Genomic DNA, 22,776 nt, shown 5'->3' on the forward strand with positions numbered 1-22,776 from the left:
AGCAGACATGGCAACACTGCTTCCGGAGGCATTCTTCTTCGCCTCCCGTTTTAGTGCTCCTCCTGACCAAATGCAATCAGCGCCACGCGTCGCATGACTACTACTAGTATAACACCAGATTTGGAAAGGATACAGGGTAGATGGGCACTAGTAGGGACGGGACATGTCTAATATTGTCTATGCATCTGGATGTAAAATTGTCCATTTTGTCCAATGTAAAAAAATATATATATATAAATTGTCATAAGTCATGTAAAATATGTATGATGTGAACATTTTTTGGGAAAATAATGCCAATTTAACACAGAGGTCACAAATGCCCACCCTTCCTTGGTTCCCATCTATCCTGTTACCTTTGCAACCAACTGGCTTATAAAATATGCAGAGTCTTACATTTCACAATCTCGATTTATTATCAATGAATGAAGGGAAACAAACAGAATCATGTGTAGGGCAGTTAAATAATATGACATTAGGACAATCTGTTGATTGTACAGTATTGTTGCATGGTCTAACATGTAGAAGAATCAAATATGTTGTAAAAGTGCATTGCTTCTTTTATTCTCATGGAGACAGTATAATAAAATCAGTGAAGTCCATTCCTCAAAGAACCAGGGTTAGATGTTCGACATCATTGCATTCAATTATGTGCTTTTTCACTGAATGAAAATTGTTTCCATTAGAAACGGCCTCAAAAGTTGTAATAAACCCCTTTAAACCAGAACAATCGTTATTTTCTGCATAATTTAAACTGGTATGTCAGAGCAGACGGGAGCATTTCTGCTTCTTTAAGTCACTGGAAGTCATCGCAGAATCTAGAGCATTCTAGAATGGAAAAGGGAATCTGGAATATTCTAGTAAAGACAGGTGGTTCTGACTGCTTTAAGGGAGTCCAGCAGTAGGCATGCATATTACCCTGGCTTCTTCTCACCAGTGGAAGTATTGTCTCTGAACTCTCACAGAAGTTACAGGAAGCAATGGGTAGTGAGACTGTATGACACCACAACGGCCAGAAACTAAAACAGACAATATTACTGCAACTGGTCACAGCAAACCATTTTACATCCACTGATTTATAAAGTTCTTAATGCATATATACAGTTTTCATATATAAATAGACATATGGAATGTACTCATTTACATCGACACAAGGCAGGTAAAGGTAGGCATGTCCTCCAACAATTTACAAATTGATTTGCTATACTTTCATCGATTTGACATTGCATTCATTACCCAGCTTCTAACCTAAATACATCTTTATCTCAACGATCCCTACGCCAAAATGTCTTCAGTCTCGTGAACCCAAACCATTTGAGAATCATAAACCTTCACAGGCTGTCATTAAAATGACACACTTATAAGCCCTTCAATTATAGGCCTTCAAATCTATATATTATATTTTTTAAGATAACAAACCAAACAGTTTTCATAAAAGTTCCTTCAGAAATCATAGCCTGTACCATTCATTCAGAGAATACTTGATGGGTTAAAGAAACATTAATACCACGCTTCCTCTGATCAGTAAAGATCCCTTTCGCTAACCCACAGATCATATAGGCATTGACCACCACGTTCAACATCTAAGTCAATGGGAAAATATATACCGGTAGGACAATGAAGAACATAAGAAAAAAATATATCCTCACTGTCAAACTCCATGAAAACCGAAAGTGTAGTAGAAAGTTAATTGGGATCGTCTAGGATTTATTGATTGGTTTTCAACATAATGTATGATGATAACGGGTGTGGCCAATATATCCATTGTGTGTGTGTGTGGGGGGGGTCTTATGTGAAATTCCAATGGACTGAACATATACATTTACCTTCCCATAAGGACCATTGTGAAGCAATCCAGGGTAAACCCATAAGATCAAGACGACAACATTCTTCTAAATCCATTATAGTCATTAAATTGTCTTAAAACAGCATCCTTTTAAAATAAAAAGGAAATTATTGTTTGAATGGTTTGAACATTATTGTCCGAATGGTTACTCTTCAAGGTAAGTAAAACCTTTTCTGCTTCCACCGTACATAAAGTAATATCATTACAAAAACAAACGCATTATAAATAAGTGCCACTAAAGCCCCCCTCAGTCCTTTTCCTCAAAATAATGAGTTACATAGGAAACCGTGTCTGGTTAAAGCTTGGATGGAGTCCTTGTTTGGGCACTGGCAGCCACAACGATGGAGAGGTTCAGGAAGGACACATTGTACTTGGAAAGTACATATAATATCTCCCTGTCCATTGATCCCCATCATCACCTAAACAGCCCGCGCGTGCGTTCCTCCTCAGCTCCAGTGTGCCGTTCCTGAGATCGAAGGCCGAATAATGCCCTTAGGAGAAGGCTTGGATCCAAACCACGACATCTAATGGAAAAAGAGAAAAACAAAAATCACTATTTGATCCAATTACAAGTCTATTGTGACAGCTTATTTAGCATGGATGGCTTTGGCTACGGGAAAAGTATGTATAGAAACCACCTATACATACACATAGACAGTACAACCTTTGGTATTAGTAAATGTATCGAAAACCTGTTTTCCCCTCTTACAATTAGAACAAATTATTTCTTGAGTAAAAGATTTCAGCTTTATTTCAGCACATATTTCTCAGAACTTTAACTACAATTCTTTTTCTGCTTTTTCTCAATATAGACAGTAAGAGACAGGAAAAGGCGGACAACAGAGAGCAGGGGAATGACAAAAGGCAAAAAGACTCTCCGGCCGGGAGTTGAAACAGGCCTGGGGACACACTGAAGGAGCCACTTTACACCCATGTGGCACTGATTTAACAACAATACTGTTCCAACACTCACCTTATATTCAATAGTTTGCTTTAGCATGTCCTCTTCTTCACGAGTGAAGTTCAACAACACAGACACTGCTCGCACTAGTTGATATGCCTGAGAAAGTAAGAAATATACACACAGTAAATTCGTAATGCTGCATCTAATGTTCAACATCTATGGATAAACCGAACACACATGTTGACCTCTTCTTTACCTCGGCCTCTTTGGACGACATGAACTTGAGGACCACGTGTTTGAGATATTCAAAGTTGATCTCTCTGGAGTCGTTGAGGTCTGAGGTGTTGGTGACCAAGGTGTTGGATGTGGGAGGGCGGGGGACAGCCGAGGTCGGCGGAGGGGCAGCGGCCGAGGTGGAGGCCGGTGGTGGGTCGGGACTGAGTCTCTCCTGCTTATCTGCTCTGACTTCTGGTGCCTTCTCCTTGCCCTCAGCTTCCGTTTCTGGCTTTAGCTTCTGCAACGCACGCATTCACAGATGTCATGTTATTATGCTTTTCATTTTTTCTAGGAACATTCCAGGGTTACTGTAATTAACATTATGCTACATATCTCACCAGCTCCTTCTGAAGAGTTCTCTTTAGCTCTGCTAGCCTCTGCTGCAGCTGTTTTATGGTCTGGCAAGCAAGACAAGAAAACATTTGTTTGCAAGAATAAATAAAAACATTTTATCTAACAATATTAGATATTACCGGTAATAGATGCACAAAACATGAAGTAGTCTCACCTTGTTCTTCTCACTCAGCTGTTGCTCCAGTTCTCTGTTGACCTTCTGAATGTGATCAAGGTCATCTACAGTTACGCTGCCATTCTGTTCCTGCTCTGGACGGGTCTCTGCCTCCACTTCCAGGTCCGATATCTGGAATAAAGCACACACACCCACAATTAAACTGCTGTTTGTTTTATTTTATTTTATTATTTATTTATTTCTTCATTTATCATTTGTTTATTCCATTTTCAAGCCTTTATTTGACAGAGTCGAGAGAGACCGGAAATGCAGAGACAGAAAACGCATTTTCAAGTCGGGTTACCATTATTATATATATATTTTTTATCCAAACAGGAGAGAGAACTATTTTTACAGGACAAACATGTACAATTGGAAGTGATGACACAAATAGATGAGCAAAGATAATTTAAATTGCAACACTATAAAATGTAGTCTGATGGCAACCCACCTGAAAATGCAGTAAAAAATATTAGTTACATTAAATTGGACATGTGGTGTGGTATTATGCGTTAAACTTGTCTACCAGGGTGTCCCCACTACTGTAAGGGTATCTGTTTTTTCATATTGGGCATATCTTTTTGGAATAAAACAGTTATGTATGCATGTATAAATAAGTGTGCATATGTGTAGGACTGTGACTGTATGTGTGACCATAATGGATTGCATTTTATAGCGCTTTTCTATGTGCCTACTCAAAGCGCTTTACAATGGTCCATTCATTCATACATTGGGAGGTGAAGCCAATATAGCCAGTGTCCTCACTTCCCACATTCACACATCAATAGTGGCAAACCACTGGAGGTAATGTGGTGTTCAGTGTCTTGCCCAAGGACACTTCGACATGTAGACAGGATTCGAACCGCCGACCCATGGATCATAGGACGACCAGCTCTACCTCCTGAGCCACAGCCGCCCCTGGGTGTGTGTGTGTGTGTGTGTGTGTGTGTGTGTCCCAACCCGTGAATGGCAGGTGTCCAGCTGTTGCGTCTGTGTGAGGACCTCCTCCCTCAGGCTGTCCAGCTGCCGGTCTTTGTCTCGCTCACTGTCCTCCACCTGGACCTGCAGTCTGTCATTGTCCTCCTGCACAGCCTGCAGCTCTGCACAACACAAGGCAACAGGAACACTACCAAAATGAGAGCACCATTTAAAAACTAAACTAAAAGAAAGCTGAAATGTAAGGCCTGAGGTAGATTCCACAAATGCCTTCTGAATCAATAGTTCTCAGGTAAGACTTTTCTAACATGGTAAAAAAAATATAGCAGTTGTACAAGCTCACAGCGAGGCACAAAGTGTCGTGCTGCGAGTGTGTACAGGTTATTTAATAGTCAATGCTAAAATCTGAAATGACACTGGTTTCCTGGTTTCCTGGTGTTAAATTAATAAAACATTGGTATGGTAGATTATGTTGATACAATTTCAAATAGCACATCTGGAGCTTCCATTTAGAAACAAACCCTGGTGTCTAGTAGGACATGAACAGGTTTACAATATCAATAAAGTCATTTGAAGCACTAAACACTGAATTGGATACTAGATGAACCACCATATATTTGCACTGTACAGACATCGTTGCAATTACCTCTCTCTGCCAGGAGAGGGAGACATTATACATAAGCTTAAGGAGGACAGCTTTAATATAATATTCTGCAATTATGTGGATTCAAATAGCTTACATTTTTGTAAGCTTAGCTCGAAAACAGACTGAATTTCAACTAATGAAGAGCTTATAAAATACATGGGGCATAGAAATGAAAGCCTACTGCCTTTAACCATTATCATCGGCATTTCAGAAATAATCAACAAAAAACTAATACGAATTTAAATAAATATTTTATTGTAAATAACAAAAATAGCAGATAATGTGCTGTATGTTGTGCATATATATATAGTGTATTTGCATAGTTTTTATTTTATTTTAAATAGGGCTTACTGTAAGTGTTTAAGGTGTGTGTCCTTGTATGTGACTGTAAGTGTGTAAGGCTGCGTATACCATTGTGTAGTGTTTTCAGGTCTTCCTCTTTCAGTTTCAGCTGCTCTGTGACATTGGCCAGTTCCTTTTCTATGTTTTGAAGAGACGTCGTCAGCTCTCCAACCTGTGAAATGAAAAAGTTAATAAAAAAACGTGTGTATATATATATATATATCATGAAAGGGTCATTTATGATTTGTTGAACGATCGCTAAAAATGTAGAACATCGTCTGCATACTTTTAAAACTGAAAACATGATGTTTTTGACATGAAACATTGAGAACCACTGAAACATGAGGTTTTTCAGAAAATTGTCATGATTTAGAAGACATTTGTAGAATTGTTCCCAGGTCTAAATGGGTTAAGTTGGAAAATAAGTTTAGTAATCCAATTTCTTCATTTAGACTAGACTGATCTTGCCGTGGAAAGTCAATGGGAAATCATAACATAACTGCTTAAATCCTATATACAGTATACACACTTCATTGTCCAGGGTCCCCCAGGTGTCTATACTTGGGTCCACTCCCCCCCCTCTAATCTACACCAAATCCTTTCGCCAAAAACAGCAGATCTACAAGCACGAAATGAGACAACAAATGTTTGCCTTATTACGACATGCTCGGAATAGGGGGATGCTAGTGTTCTTGTACTCTCACTGTTCCTTTGAGCAAGGCATTTAACTACTTGCAGTACCAACACGGTGGCAGTGTGGTATTGGGCAGAACGTTCTCTGAATACAGCAAATGGTTACAGCCGAGCTGTGACAAACCTCCTCTGTATGCTTAATGACCTGGAGTTGGAGTTCCTCCTTCTGTCGTCTGGTGTCCTCCAGTGCTTTGGCTATCTCCACACTCACAGTCTGCCGGCTGCTCAGCTCCGCCTGAGGACACACACACATGGACATGTGGATTGGGGACCAGGGACGTGCACACAGACATCAAAGGGGGCTTCAGCCCCTGCCCTTTTACCCGTCTCTAAAACAACTGCCCTCTCCAGACCATGAATGCAGCATTTACTGTGGTAAAATTAATGCAAATGCCTCGCCTTTCCATGCCATGCTGGAAGGCAGCATACTGGAGAATTGCGTTTATTTCCGAAGTCTCCTGAACAAAAAACAAATTTGTTTAGGAAACTAGCTAAAGAGTGCTGGGTTGCGCCCCGAAAATAGCTGATCTACAGATATCTGATATTTTTGTGCCCTCTTACGGGATTTCAGCCCCTGCCCCTCTAACACTCTCCTTTTTCAGGACAACACGGTTACAGATCTGCTTCACAAAACCGATGTGGCCTCTGACACTGTAGATGTGCACAGGTAACACAGATTTTGGCTCATGTCATCTAATTCCTCTCCCCAATTTCTATATACGACCAAGGCTGTCTCAAAATGAGGACAACCAAAGCTCTCACGGATGTTGGAGAAAAATCCAATAAGCAATAAAGCAACGTAAGAATTTTTGGAGGGAGCTGAATGTTATTTCCTGAAACAAAAAGATGTCTGAACTCTGAACGTGTATGTTCTTTAACGACTTTAACCCTAGCATGTTATTCTGGAGCGAACATTAGACAAGAATGGAAGGCCATTTTGGGCGCAGAGATTTGGTGTACACAGAAGAAAGGGCCAGCCCAGATCCAGTTAACTAAATCCAGAACGTGTCTTGTACCTTAGCCCCCTCAAGGTCCTCTGTTCTTCGTCTCAGAGCCTCCTCTGCCTCGTCCCTCCCTTGGAGCAGGGATGACCTCTCCTGCTCCAGCTCACTCTAAAAACACACACAGAGACATTGTTAAAGGCCAAATGCATCTGTGCATGGATAATTAATTAAGACATAGTATATGACTTTGAACAATGTTTCATCATGCAAAAACTGACAGTACATGTTGTACTGCTGCTGTAGTTAACTTGAATAAGTAACTTGAATAAGTAGGGGAAAATGGAAAAGAAGGCATAGCGTGCAGACGGGGTTAATACAGTGTATAAGTACAGGTTGCAGTACACTGTGTGCGTAGTCGTTTGCCTTTACATAGTCCAGTTGTGATGCGACTTTCAACATGGTCTTGATACATTTCCAACACTAGCCATTTGTAAAAGCACTACTTTCCATAGCTTGTCTCAAAAGAAAAGTAAGTAAAAGACAGCAAATCGGAAACAGCTACAAGGGCCTTTCAAACGTGAAGCGATATAAACGTGCCTATACTGTAGTTACTTTTCAATGAGACCTGTGTTTTTGCGTGGAGCACTGGGGAGCAGTCGCGGTGCGACAACGTGAGCGCGGCCCCGTGAATTTGTTGCGTGCGTGCTCGTTTCGTGCACACGCCCGCGACTCACCAGACCTGGATACTGTTTAGCTTTCTTTTTACGCTTGCGTTGTTGCGCCCCTCTTGAGTAGACCTGTCGTTGATCCACGCAACAACGCCTGCGTTCCTCGCTTCCCGCTTGAAAGTCCCTTTACACTGTAATATCGCATGTCAATGTGAAAACAGTTACATGCGTACATGTACACAGGGTGAAACACATTTAGCTTCACATGGACAAACCCAGACTGGCATATGCTGAGGTGTGCCATTGCATTTTAGTCCTTTACATTTTTAGGTGAAAATATAACTTCATTTGAGGCCGATATCAAATTTGCGTGGAAGGTCCTAATCAGCTATGGTGCAATGAATGGACTGAAATGGACAGATAAGACGTCACTATAATTATAATAAATAGTCATTATAATAATAAATATAAAATAAAACATCAGAACTGAAGATGAGAAGCAGGACTCACAATCCTGACATTAAGAGTCGTCTGTTGCTCATCCGTTTCCTTTTGTAGAGATGCAACCTCCTCCTGAAGGCGTCTTGCTGTCTCCTGGCCGTGCTGCTGTGCTAAAGACACCTTCTCCTCTAGACTGCTCTTCTCCACGCCCCACTCTGCTTTCTGGAGGAACACACACACACACACACAAAATCAGTTACTCAGCTCCGACGTTCTCGTGGATCACAGGCTTTTGTATGTATATTTTTAATTCAATCTGAAGGAATTAAAAAAACTAAATCTCACATACATTTTAGATTTATCATTCATTATGAAATTCCCATACTATAAATGTAATAAATCCATTCCATACTCACCAGTTTATGCATATGTTCCTGTTGTTCTATGACCTGCTGCTCTGAACTCCAGAGTCCCTTATTAGCTTCTTGCACTTGCTGTTCCAGACCAGCTATCTGTGAAAGACAATGATGAAATGTGCAGCACTAACTGTCCAACTACATGCTACCAGGGTTAACTGATTCAGTGGTGTCCTAACTAAACTATGGGCCAAGGCACAACTGGCGTGCCTTACCGCAAGTCCACATTGCAATATACTGTATATAAAACTACACAAGCAGTTATGGATTATATTGTCCTTACTTACTTGTGCGTCTGTTCGCTCTCTGTAGGCTTTGGACGACTCGTCTTTGTGCCGTAGAAGTGTTTGTAGCTCAGTGACACTACAGTTGGTTCTGAATATCTGTGGTGCAAGATGATGTGTTAAGAAAAAAACATTATACGATTATACCCTTTGCGAATGGATTAATTTATTATACAGGGGGAACACATTTACGATAAGCATCGTGTAATTTTCTTTTAGTGTTAAACCTTAGTCTTAGTTGATTCCCTCTGTGTTTCGTAGTTAGACAAAAAGAGAACTTGAAATCCCCCGATTCTCTTCTAGTGGCTGTGACTAACCTGTGCCTGTAGAGGCTGTGACTAACCTGTGCCTGTAGAGGCTGTGACTAACCTGTGCCTCTAAAGAGCTGATGTTGTCTGCATGGTTTGTCCGTGCCTGCACAAGTTCCATCCTGGCCTCGTCTAGTCTCTGCGCCAACGTGGACTTCTGTAAAAGCCAAGAACAAAACGAAGAAATACAACAGTCAGAAGCACATTAAATTCATCATTAAAGGAATTCCACATAAACCACCTCGGAGGAAAGCAAGTGACTACAACATGACGTAAGTTACCATCCGCTCCCGACTGGATCACACAGCGATGTAGTAACACAGACCAGTGTTACTACATCGCTGTGTCATCCGGTCGGGAGCGGATGGTAACTTACGTCATGTTGTAGTCACTGATTTGTAGTCATCAGGCAGGAAAGAGGAAACCACAACCGGAATAAGAACTACCCAAAATAATTCCCCGCGATCATAATTTTAGGGCCTACAAAATAAAATGGAATTTTCCCATGGGATAACAAAGGTATACAGACGCCAAGTAGACTCTGGAAAGTACACTCACATTCATGTATTTAAAAATAAATCAGCTAAACTACGAATTGAACTGGGTAGGCCCTAAAATCATGATCGCGGGGAATAACTTTGTGTAGTTCTAATTCCGGTTGTGGTTTCCTGCCTGATGACTACATATCAGTGACTACAACATGACGTTACTATACGCTACGACCGGATCATAAACCCAAAAAGGAATGCTTCCCAGGCACCTCCTGATTGACAAGCGGCTGCCATGCCACATGACATGCCGAGGAGACAAAGCAACCATCAGGCCAACACGATTCGTTCTTTACCTCCTTCAGAAGCTCCTGCAGGTGTTCATCCTCACTCAGGTTGCCCTCCAGTCGTCTCTCCAGCGAGGCCGCCTTCTCCTGAAGATCAAGCAACATACGCTCCCTCTCTGCGTCCGTCACAGCAGCCTGGGCATTGGAATGACACAGATTATAGGGGGGTGGTTGGCAACAGCAGTGGTTCCCAAACTTTTGAACCTGTGACCCAAAAGAGACATGTTATGTCTCCCGGGGGACCCAAACTAGTGAAAATAGCAGATCTACAAGCCCACAACCTGTCGCTTTACACCACGTTGTGGGCTTGTAGATCAGCCGTTTTCACTAGTACCAAACATTTGTTTGGAATATCTTTGAGTTTTCTTTGATTTCTTCATGAAATTACTCATTGAATTTATTTTTTAATTCGTGCTTTAATTTGGAATTATTTTTGAAAATGTTTCAAAAATAATTCCAAATTAAAGAAATTAACAAATAAATAAATAAAAGGGATCCATAAAAATGTGTCTGCGACCCACAAATGGGTCCCGGCCCAGGGTTTTGGGAACCAGGGGGCTACAGTATCTGTAGGAGCCAGAGAGCGCTTATTTACAATAATTGTCACTTGGTTGGTGATGGGTGTGGGCACCGCATTGACGTTCTGTTATTGGTGAGAGCGTCTCTGTGGGTGGCCCTTGGTAGTCGACAAATATGGGTGTCTGAACCAGCTCAGCCCTAAGGCTGTTTGAACTTGGAGGCAGGGTGAGCTGGGAGGATGCACTTTGTTGACCGCACAATATACTTTGTTATAGCTTGATTCATTCACGTTGTTTGCTCACTGTTTTGATTGTTATTTATTAGATTCTTTGCACATATTTATTGCATATATATATATATATATATATATATATATATATATATATATATATATATATATATATATTTATTGTATTGTAATATTTTGTGCACTGAGCTATATAAACGTTTTAAACTTTGAGCTTGTTTGGATATGAATCATTTTATCATTGTTTTGTCTCGCGTCATTACAGTTTGTTTTTAGCTCCCAGGCTTAGCCTGCCGGCATGAGTAATTTATTGGTAAATTATTATCAGCTACAACAGTATCTATCAGATCCTGTGTATTGTTAAAATTCCTGCCAGACTGGAGCAGGAGAAGAAGAGAAGTTATGTATGCACTAGTACTGACTGACCTTTTGCTGTTGCAACTTCAGGGCATCGTGTTCAGTCTGCAACGCCAGGAGGGACCTCTCCAAGGACGTCACCCTACTCTGTGACTGAAAACCATACTGTCGTCAATAAAGAGCTGCACAGATAGAACTAAAAGGATAAGCACTGTTATTTGAGACGTGATTAAATCACAATTATACGTTTTGATAAATAAATAAAAATTAAAGATAAATAACAGTTGTTGGTGTTAATAAAATTATGAAATACAATTACTACACTTTAACCACGCTTGTATGCTTTGGCTATTCAGAAATAGCAAATATACAAGCTCATCATCAAAGGTTTGAGTGTCATGAAATGTGTGCAAATGTTGAATATATATTTTTAGTTAACATTGGGTCCATGCTCCCAGGAACAAAATGTTTTTTCGATGGGCGGTCCGCATTCAAATACATATAATTTTGGAGGTCCTTGACATGAAAAGGTTTGAGCACCACTGATATAGAAACATACCGGTAGGTCTTTCAGAAAACTGTTAGTAGACAGTAGAATCGACCTCAGGTCTTAATGAATTAATTATGCTGCACCCTACATTAAAGGAGTAGTTCACAGAAAAAAAAACACATCCCCATGAAGCCTTGAATTCAGAGATTCTTTCAGTTTTTATCACATTCCTAAGCCAATACTTTGACGACCGGCAGAGTCGAGTCTTCTACTGAGTCTCCTATTGGAGGACAAAAACTAAATGATGAATTCAAGGTTTCATGGGGTGTGTAATTGATAGACAATAGGTTATTCTTGGGGGGAATGAACTACCCCTTTATCCGTCATCTCCAGGTTGTGGTCCTGGACTGACCTTCTGGAAGTCTTCAGAGACCTGTTGAATGACCTTCTGCAGCTCCTGGCCTTTCCCTTCCAGCTCTCTGATGTTCTTCTCTGCCTCCTCTCTGGCCACCAGCAGCTCCTCTCTGCACAAAGTCACAGCAGAGTTTCTGACACGTTTCAAACTCAATCCAAATCACAGCATTCCCGGTGCAAATTGTTGAATGCACCACAAACAGTGGCCTCTGATGAGAGAATATTGTCTTGACTCAAAGTAAACTCATGAAAAGACTCTCTCAATGGACTGGTCGAAATTCCAATTGAGGACCAAATATCTAGCAAATTGGATTACTCCAAAATGACTGAAGGGGTTTCTGTAGCCAAATCAAGAAATGTCCACTTATAGCGTGGAATCAACCTACTTTATTATTCGATTATGCCTGGGATAGGCACAGCCCTAAGTGCATGGGTGCTTGTTACAGCGTTATGCTGCATCGATTTCAATGTCGAAATGAATACGAAATGTTGGTCAGTAAGTTACAACATACATTTATGTTGGTGTCAATAGTGTATTGGTTTTAATTGCCGATAACATGACGGAGTTTTACCTACTTTCTTATGCTACTTTTCACCTGACCTTGAGGAGTTTAACCAGGAGTGCGAAGTATGCACAGAGGGTGACACTTCTCTCTCAGAACTCCCGATCAAACAGTAGAAGTGCAGCAACAATGTTTGTATCCTGCTTCACCTTTCAATCTCCAGCTCTGTGTTGAGTCTGCAGCTCTCTTCATGCTCCTGTCTCAGAGCCTGAAGCTTGCCCAAGGTCTCCGCTCCTCCTTCCTTAGCCGTGTGCAGCTCTGCCTCTTTCTTCTGGAGCTCTCTGTCCCGCTTGCTAAGCAGTTCCTCCTTCCTCAGCAGCTAAACGCAGACAAACAAAGTATCCTGGGGAGATTAACTTAACCTGCCTGGTGCAACGTATACGTTGTTCTACCCTTGATGCCGGCGCGCTCTCTGTGTCTCATCAGCTATTGCTATACATGTAGCAACATAACTATTTAAAAAAAAAATCATCAGAATTTGAAGGTTTTCAGAAACCTTAGGTCAGGCCCTAGAAGGCGTTCCCAGATTCGGCCTCAGGCATCAATGGGTTAAGGGCCGAGTGATGTATAATGCACTCTGCTCTCTGTGAAATTTTTATATTTTTAATATTTATTGAATCAATGGTGCTTTAGTTTGGAGTGCTATTTGATTATTTTTTTATATCGTAGATTTTTCAGGTTTTATAAGACAAAACAACACAGGCAATTCACATTCTGATTCATACAATGGACAATAGATGCATGTGCATCGAATAGATCAACGCCACCTCAAGACGGTGAGACCTAAGTGCATTTCAGTCAGTCACACTAGTATAAACCAACAGCAAAGAACCCCGTCTAAGGGGTACGATGAGACACAGGCATTGATATTAATTAGGAGTGCACGATTATGAAATTATGACCGATTATATGCAGGGTCATATCTGCCGATACCGATTATGACCGATTCATATTGGGCCTATGACACAGTGTGGCTTCCCCCCCAGTAGGCCTCCTTCACATTCAGTAGATCCTGTGATCTTCTGTGGCCAGATGTAATTTCCTGAGGTCTATTAGGACTATAGTAAATAATAATAAAAATAAATCACCATAATATATATTTTTTAAATACATATTTAGCCCCATGCTCGAATGTCCCCGCCCCCCTGTCAAAAACCACTAAAATCCCTAAAACAAAACTAAGCAGCAAATGAAGAAAAATTAACACACAATTAACATTTAAAGACAGAAGACACATACTGTACAAAAATACTAACTCCTCACCAAATGGACCCACCCATCAGCCCGCCACCGTAGTGTGTGCGTGTGTGTGTGTGTGTGTGTGTGTGTGTGTACCATGTGTTTCACTTTAGCCAGCTCCTGCTGCTGGAAGCCTTCAAGCTCATCCCGGTCGTCTCTCTTCTGGAACAGAGCGAGGCTCTGCTCCATCATCTCCTCCAGCCGTGCTGACAGAGCTTCCTTCTCCTGAAGGACACACAGTGCAGCAACAAAAATAAACTGACTGGCAATGTCCAATAATGACATTCAGGATGCTTACCATATTTCCTCCCAAGGATTCCTCCACAAATAAATAGCAGATCTACAAGCTCATAGCGCGCCTGAAAAATCGACTTCTCTGTCTCTGTTTCTGACATAGAAACATAGCTTTTTCAGAAAACTGTCAGGATGTAGAAGACATTTTTTAGAATCTGATCTCTGGGTTAATTAAAACAGCACCGTGCAAAGCAGTAACAAAGTGCACATGAACACTGAACAGGTTTATTAAAATGGGAATAAATAATGTCTGCAAATGGGATGCAACGTCAGATTTGTGTATTGGAAAGTAAATAGCCCTTTACCTTTTCCAGAACAGACATCTTCTCCATCCATTCCTGCAGCCAAAAGAGGGAAAGCTTTTCAACCATCAATTTTAAAAGCAAAATCCCCACAAAACTATTAAATAATAATAGAACTCCTCACTGAGCAATGCATGGTGTGTACCTGATCCTTCTTTTCCAAGGCTAGAGTCATCCCCTCGGCCATCTTTGCTCTGCTGGCTTGCTGGGACTCATTCTGTTCCTGGAGTTTCCTCATGGAAGCTGGGCAGCAAACAGGAGCAAGAGAGACGGAAAAGCAAAAGACAGAAAACTAAAAGCGTGATGTGTGCAGCACAAAACGATACGGAGCGAACGATTACGCAGACTTCGGTTAGTAGCTGTGAAAAGTTGAGTGTTCCATTTTAGAAAGCTTTACAGCCGGGTGTGTGTATCGAGGAAGCACAGGCAAGCAGTGCATGACGACCCACAAACAAGAAAAACCTAAATCCAGTGTGCCAACTTGAATATTGCACTATGAAAAGCATTACCCACAAGCCCCAACAAGGCAAAACCTTTAAGAAGCCCATACTGTGATTTGGAACATGTGATTGTTATGACAGAAACGTATGGCGGCACTGAATGCCACAGCCGGCAGGGCAAATGAGAGGAAAGGAAGCAAAAGATGGGAGGAGAGTAAAGGAACAAGTACGTACAATCCTGATGCTTTTCTAACGCAATTTCAAGCTTCTCCTTGGTCTTCTGCATAAGTCGTAGCTGCTCTGCGTAGTCTAGTGGCGGGAGGAGGAGGGTGATGGGATATGGGAGTACCGACAGTACACACATACACATACACAAAAATGTAAATAAAACAGGTAGAGGGCCAGGCAGATGTTCGGAAAGGAGAGGTAGAGGTGAACGAAACATGATGACGGGAGGAAAATGAAAAAGGGACAAACATGTTTGAGAAATAATGGAAGGAAAAGAAAACATGATTTTCTTTAGATGAGAAAACCATCCCAGTTAAAAGGCTGCATGTGGATATGCAGCAGTTAACTGTTAAGGAACACAGTCGTCTCATACGCCACCTAAAGGGACAAACAGTGACACCAGTAGACTATGCTGGAGAATAAACTGCTCGCTATAAGCAATTTGCATTGTTCTCAAATTCAGAATAAGGAAATAGCCAAAAATAACTTTGAGCATAAAGGCCAAAATCGTTGAGGCCCAGACAAAAGCCCAGTCCACACTAACGATTTGGAACCCAACAAGTCTTGATTACAACAACCACTCGCAAACGGAATCCTAAAACTGCACCGACCTGCAACAGATCCATTCAGACACCGCTGCAAATGGTTCCAAGTTGTAACGAGTTGCCAATCAGTGATGTGGACTGGGCTTAAGAGATCACAGAATCAATGGGACTCACCACCTCACCTGGTTAAACAAAGGTGTAATAACTCGGGAAACGTGTTAGTGTTAGTGCTGCAGATCAAAACAATCAATTTATGCTTCCTGGCGCATACATTAAACAGTAAATTACCTGATAGTTTGGCCTCAAGCTTCCGAATTTGATCGTTCCTTCTGAGGATCTGGGAGGAGAGATCATCTCTTGAGCTGCTACCGTCAGAGGCCTGGATGAAGACAGACAGAGAGAGGACATGCATTAAAGGAATACTCCAAGTCTGTCAATCCTCTCTGTATCATAGATGAAGCAACTCGAACACAAACACACCCCTAGGGACTTATTCACTTGGGCATCGAAAACGCTACCGCAGTCTCCCCTCTGTCATCAGGCTCAGGAACGAAGCCTGAGAAGCCTTGAATCGCAGTGAATACTGGGCATTGTAGGATCAGACAGCAAAGCACCATGTTCAGAATGGGACAGAAAATAAGGTTTCTCAGCCGGTGTTGAATAAAGTCAATGAGATAATGAATAAACATTCTCAAAATGGACACAGAGGTATTCGTTTAAGTTTTGACAGCATGCCGGCATTTTTCTTTCAGTTGCTGTTGCACAATTATTTTCTTCACACAAAGTATGGGTAATAACACAACAGGAGAGAGCACGGTATGAGTATAAGGAACACAGCAGCACACTCGTAGAAATGTGTGCACTTTACTGCATCTCAAATGCTGATGATCATGTTCATCATTGTCTCCACCAGGCCGAAGGCATGGGGAGAGAGTATGTTTTGCACTCCGTGTGTGTGTGTGTGTGTGTGTGTGTGTGTGTGTGTGTGTGTGTGTGTGTGTGTGTCCTTCCATCCGTCTGTACGTTATCAGCTAATCTCCGGCACCGTTGTACCGATCCATGCCAAACTTTGCACACACACTCCCTGGATGCCAACAACGAACCTCTGTCCAAAATATTCTTCAACGGCCTGTTATAGCGTGAGGCCGATTTAGGAAAAACACATTTCTGTAGATTACTCGTACACATTTTATCCATACATCACACAATTCGGTATACACTCCATAGTCATATGATCAACACGGAGCGGCACCATTTCCTATCTTCCATCCTGATTGGCTAAGATTGGCTTCCAAAGCTCACACGATTGGTCCTTTTCGCCACAAATCAAAAGCAGTGTGCAATTTCCGTGAAATTATACACGCACATTTCCACTAGGCCGAGGACGACATGCCACACATTTTCCCCCCAAATCAGCCTCACGGTGGCGCTATAACAGGCCAATTCCTGTTTTTAGCTATAACTGCATCGATCTGTATACAACTTATGTATGCGCACTCCCTAGAGGCCATGGAAAAACATTGTCCCTGCATCCCTCCACATCTGCCGGTTATAGCGCCACCATGAGGCCGATTTCTTCAAAACACATTGCTTATGTTAGTCGCACAGATTTCATCCAAATCTCACGCAAATCGGTCCACATGATCTCTGTAGTCATGTGATCAAGACGAGTCTGTTGGATTTCTCAGATTCTACACTGATTGGCTAAGATTGCCTTCCAAAGAGGGGTCAGTTTCGTTCAAAATGCTGCACATGTCCTGCTCATCCAGAATTCTATCCTCAGAGATGCTATGAGCAGGGCTGCACATAAGCGGTGCGCCAGTGCACATGAGTCGTCAAAATGCATAATGCGCTGTCAATCAAGCGCCGGGAAGCGCTTCTGCGTACCAACAGCTGGGGCCGCCCAGAATGATTATTATGGCCAGAATACTAGTAAATTCTGTGGCGAGAGCATTTCCCACTGACTGCCACTCAAAGTAGCTACTACTGGCCACTCACAGTACGTCTTGCACAAGTGCACTGCCCATCGTGGCTAATCACAATTACTCAAACGAGCGAGGATTCCATGCTGCTCACTGCTGGGAGGAGGGCGGTTGACAGGAGGATAGGAGTTTACTACTTTGAAAACCTGATGTGGAGCGAACTAAAAAGTAAAAGTTGTAAAAGGGCATGCTTTGGATGCTTTGCACTCTTCCCATTCACCGCTGTGCTTGTGTTTGTTTTCCGGGTGCAGGAGCAAGTTGCTCGTGTGCGATGCCGTCTCTAACAGCCTAGGCACCGGCCACCGACGGGTACAGGTTTTAGTTTCCGACATAGTGGAGTTGGAGGAGTGCAAAGCATTGCGGAATGGCACTGCTGCTGCACAACATGAAGCTTATCAACATGACAACAGCGTGTCCCGACATACTGTCCCTTATTATCGTAAAGTCGGGTAGTGTACACTGTTTATTTTGCACCGAGGAGCCATGTGTGTCTGACTGTCTGACTCTGTGTTGACTGTGTACATCGCCTCGGCTAAAAACAAAAGGGAAGCCTGGCGTATGCTTCGCCGTACGACGTGTCGTATGTTAAACAAATAGCTGATCTGCAAGCTCACAACGTGTCGCCTCCGCAACACGTTGTGAGCTAGTAGATCGGCTATTAAAAATAAAATAAAAGTATCTAAATATTGCTTTGATGCTCATATTATCCTTAGGAAGTATTAAGAAGTTTGTATTAGAATATGCATATAGGGCTGGAATACACATGGACCTATAGCTGCAATTTGCAACTCTAGATTTTTTTAAATAATGGGATGAATCTAGAGTTGCAATACTCTCCATTGACTCCCCAGTCCCCACTTATCCAATAAATATCAGCATTTCCTCAACAAAATGAAGAAAATTGTTGCAAAAAACTAAAACAAAAAAACATGTTTATATTACTCCTAAACATTTTGCCAAAGATCTCACACAGTCCTATACTCCTGGTGGAGACCTGTGCCCAGAAGGGCACTTTTTAAATTCAAAAATTGAGTCAGAATTGTAAATGGATAGCAGAAGGATTTTGGCGTACCATCATCGTACATAATATTGTTGAGAATATGATGAAATATCTATTTCTACAAGGATATTATATATAAGCATGTGAATTTTAAGCAAAATTTAAATAGTAAAAAGGCCTATATGCAAACTATATTATTAGTTTTAGAAAACAGTTTGGTCATTTCTCAAATCAGTTTAACTGTTTACTGGGTTAACAATGTCACTGTCGCCCAGAATTGCTTGTGACTTGGGTTAACAATGTCACAGTCACCCAGAATTGCTTGTGACTTGGGTTAGACTAAATAATTAACCAAGTGCCACCGAGAAGATAAATCCAATAGCATCAGAGGAGTCTGGGTTGGTTCCACTCTGTAAGGTAACACTAATCAAAGTAACAGATGCTAACACTTTTCTTTTTTTGAAAAAGATAGATGAGCAAGAAAATTACTCCCTTGAGACAGAACCGAAGTAGTACTGTGTACATTCATCCTTACAAGCCTCATGGAGGAATCATTAAACTTTCAAAACTCCACGCGACCAATGGATTATCAAGCTCACTCATGGACTGGAAAATCGAGAGAACCGGTCAGAAGGGTGTATGCGTGCACTCGTGCTTGCGTGTAAATAGCCAACTGAGAAGTGGGGCAGGTCTGACATTAGAGCAGGGCTTCAGGTTACACTGGTTTGCCTTCACGACACTGAGCAACACATTATCCTGCCTGCATGGCATGCTCTCAAACAAAACAATGAATCGGTCCCCTGCCCCTTATGGCTCGTGGCATCTACTGTACTTTAAAGGTCTCCATCAAGCTGACACACCCAGGCAGAGATAACTACTACAAGGAAATTCCACAGTAAAAATATCTACATCATTCAAATCCCTAGGGGCTATGATTTAGTCTTCATGGTAAAAAGGTGCGTCTGGCTAGCTAATATAAATTAATAAAAGATTAGTGGCATCTTCTAAATCACTTCTTAGAATACATTTCCACTGATAGGTTGTTGTTTTTTTAGATCCATTTTTATTCCTCCTGGATTGCTTTTAATAACATTTTAATTGTAAATTCATGTCTAGATGTTACATATACTTATTATGGTCTGAGCACCACCACTATGAGGAGAGTGATGCATTATGCACATGTATAGAGCTGGCAGTGATGGTGACTGTCCCGAGGGCTGCATTATATGAGAGAGGCGGCCAAAAGCTTTTATCCCGCTAGTACAGAGGGGGATTACTAATGGTAGGGCAGGGCCAATAGGCCCCAGCAGAAACACTTAGAAAACTGGCCTTAACATATATATCATTGTGAAAGCAGTTCTACAAGCTTAGAGACATCTGTAAGCTTGTAGATAAACTATTTCCACTTTTTTGTAAAAAGAAAATTGGAAAGAAATAAATTATGAAAAAGTGTCAGTGATTTTTGTATATTTGTCACATCTGCCCTGTGCAATTTGTGATTACGAAGCCTAAAGGGCAAAACAGAAATACAAATTGTAAGTAACACTCCAATATTCAATGCAAAAAGCACAATCAAATCGTTAATCACAATTATTTGTGTGACAATAAATCAGCTTAAATTTGCAATCATGACTTGTGTATGACCAAGTACAAATCAGGCTGAATGGTAACTCATTTCACAGTGACACCCTGCCGGAGATACTTACAAAGTCATCCCCAGAGTCTGCCCCCATTGAAGTGATGGACTCCTTGCTAATCGAACGGGGGATACGGCCACCGGTCCTGGGAGCAGTGGCAGCCTCCTCTGCAATCTTCTTCTTCAGTTTGGCAAACATTTCTCTCGCTCTCGTTTGTGCCAGTTTCTTTTTTTCTCAGTGTATTTTACCACAGAACACCCTCCTCGCTGGACATCCGCTCCCCAAAAATGGTAGTGGCAGTAGTAGCTCAGGGCTTCTCGTTTTGGTGGTGCGAGAAGTACAGCCGTGTGCCGGTGTGGTGTTGTCCGAAAAAGGAAGGCAGGGCTCTCACTGCCATTCTGCTACATCTGAAAAAGATAACAGGTTATTTTATTTTAAAATACACAATAATGACTGCATCAAATAACATTAGAGCAAGCGTCACAGTGTTGAAAATGGGAAAGTAGGAAAGATGCTGGATCACCACCCTGCATTTTTCTGCTGACATTTCTAGCCCTAAACGTGCCAAGTGTCAGAGACATCAGACTCTCTGACAAAGCCACAATGTGGGTGCAAAATCCGGACCATGCCATGCAACCGCTGTGAACCACAGTATGTCTCTCCTCCACTATTTGTCTTTCTTCAGGATGCAGTGTATGTCCATGCAGTAAATCAGCTGCATGCTTGAGCAAAGACTCAATAAATGCTGGTAGCATTTACATACAGGGGCATCATTACATACATGAACCCTTAATTGCTCCTGATGTGCTGGTTGGTGCCAAGTTGCATGGTTTCCCCCACCATCGGTGTATGAATGGGTGAATGTAATGCACAATCCATGTAAAGCGCCTTGGATAAAAGGTGCAATATGCACCATTTAGATGGTCTAGAATAGTAGGGTCATGGTTGCCAGAAGTTTAGTAATAGAAATATCATCACTAATGCACTCTTTTCCAAGACAATGTGAAAGAGCAAGGGAGAGATGCATGTGTCATTTTTATGGCTTACAAATGCTAAGAGCGAGACGTGGCACTGGCTACAGCCCACAATCTGAAATAAACAGCATGCAACATTAAATCAAGGAAGTGTTTCAACACGTTGAAGAAGTTATTCAATATTTATTGAAAGTCCAGTGTTCTGCTAGACATTAACAGAGACGCTCAATGAATGGAGTCCAAATAACACGTGTAACGTGTTTATCAGGTCTGAACAGCAATAATGTCCACGACTTATCCGCCCCATTTAGATTTCTGTAGCTCTCCCTCTCTCAATCTCAAAACTTGTTCTCAAATAAATGTATCATGTAGTCGATAGACCTTTTAAATGTTCTGGTCTGGATCTGCAAAACTGAGCAAATCTAAAGCATCGTTAAAACACACGGTAAACATCAGGGAACAACTGGTGGAATACAACCCCAAAACTGCCTGTGTTGAATGACCAGCAGCGCTAGAACGGTTTCTTTCAGCATTGTTCCTCAGAACTTAAATCTATGGAAAGGAGCTTCACACTTCACTGTCTATAAAACTAGATGGTCTGTTAATTGAATGCGATGTTATTATCGTTGACAGCTTAAACTGTCCAAACCGTAGGAGTCTGCTTTCTCGTCACATATTCGCGTTGCATTCCATAACAACACTACAACGCTCTGCGCATGTGGCCCATATGAGTTATAGTTTACCCGTTCAGAAATGCATAAACACAACATACATGTCCAGCTGGGATACATAGCTAGCTTCGTGGTCACAACAATGAGAGGCACCACCACTGTAAAAAGCTATCGCTAGCTCGTTAGCTTGCTCGTTCACACATAATTCTCTTACCATTGTGAAAGTTTATCCGAAGAGTTGACGACGCCGTACGTACGTGGTCTCCTTTTACATATCCTAATTTATATTGAATGTCTGTCTGTGTGCACATATCCCAGTTAAAGAGCTGCTATATTCACTGAGGAGGTGGTGGTGAAACCGAGCTTGAGCCTCCTGTCCTGTTAGCTCTATGGCTACTAGCTAATAAACACGTAATCAACTGCACATATGACCAGTGACGTCACTCCTATGTATGCGTCCATTCGACAGTTCTACGAGATACCGGTATATTTTATGTTCTTTTTTAAAAATAATTTCATCCAAGACTGTATAGGCCTATATAGTTCTAGTATATTTTCTGTTCATTTACATTTGTCCTCCATTCCACTCCGTAGATGTATTTATCGATTCTGACGTGATGACGTCAGAATCGATAAATACATATACGAGTCTAAATATTAGGCTATACCATGTATAACTTATCTTCTGACGTATTACAAGTATATTACACACACACACACACACACACTATATAAAATCCGAATATACAGCTGCAGTGTAAAACATAAATCATTCAAAAAGCGTATATACACAAATGTCAGAATAGAAGAAAAAAATTGAACAGTGTTGA

The 22,776-nt window shown here is 41.5% G+C and overlaps 1 protein-coding gene across 2 annotated transcripts; it reads right to left on the bottom strand.

Moving 5' to 3' along the window:
- Window positions 1–402: 402 nt before the first annotated feature.
- Window positions 403–22,380, bottom strand: golga1 (golgin A1). 2 transcript variants are annotated; one of them, XM_080766542.1, is made up of 24 exons: window positions 22,161–22,380; window positions 20,371–20,708; window positions 15,971–16,061; window positions 15,144–15,218; window positions 14,615–14,712; window positions 14,473–14,505; window positions 13,970–14,098; window positions 12,784–12,953; window positions 12,070–12,181; window positions 11,237–11,320; window positions 10,054–10,179; window positions 9,271–9,366; window positions 8,905–9,000; window positions 8,618–8,713; window positions 8,271–8,423; window positions 7,165–7,260; window positions 6,273–6,383; window positions 5,525–5,627; window positions 4,492–4,631; window positions 3,532–3,663; window positions 3,362–3,421; window positions 3,004–3,261; window positions 2,817–2,903; window positions 403–2,367 (listed from the first exon to the last, which is right to left on the bottom strand). In XM_080766542.1, exons 2-24 carry the CDS (start codon window positions 20,497–20,499, stop codon window positions 2,290–2,292), a joined length of 2,553 nt encoding a protein of 850 aa, XP_080622668.1. In that variant the 5' UTR covers window positions 20,500–20,708; window positions 22,161–22,380; the 3' UTR covers window positions 403–2,289. The 2 variants fall into 2 exon arrangements, with proteins under 2 accessions (XP_080622668.1, XP_080622669.1); XM_080766543.1 differs by lacking the exon at window positions 15,144–15,218.
- Between the last annotated feature and the right edge of the window lie 396 nt (window positions 22,381–22,776).

This window comes from Protomyctophum bolini (assembly GCF_963924005.1).
Source record: "Protomyctophum bolini genome assembly, chromosome: 6".
NCBI lineage: Eukaryota > Metazoa > Chordata > Actinopteri > Myctophiformes > Myctophidae > Protomyctophum > Protomyctophum bolini.

Excerpts from the sequence above, each read along its gene's own strand:
- golga1 (XM_080766542.1), bottom strand. The coding sequence starts at position 20,499 with ATGTTTGCCAAACTGAAGAAGAAGATTGCAGAGGAGGCTGCCACTGCT. Across the intron at positions 7,261-8,270 it reads CGACTCTTAATGTCAGGATT|AGTGAGCTGGAGCAGGAGAG; the intron begins GTGAGTCCTGCT and ends GTGTGTTTTTAG. Across the intron at positions 6,384-7,164 it reads AGGACCTTGAGGGGGCTAAG|GCGGAGCTGAGCAGCCGGCA; the intron begins GTACAAGACACG and ends GTGTGTCCTCAG.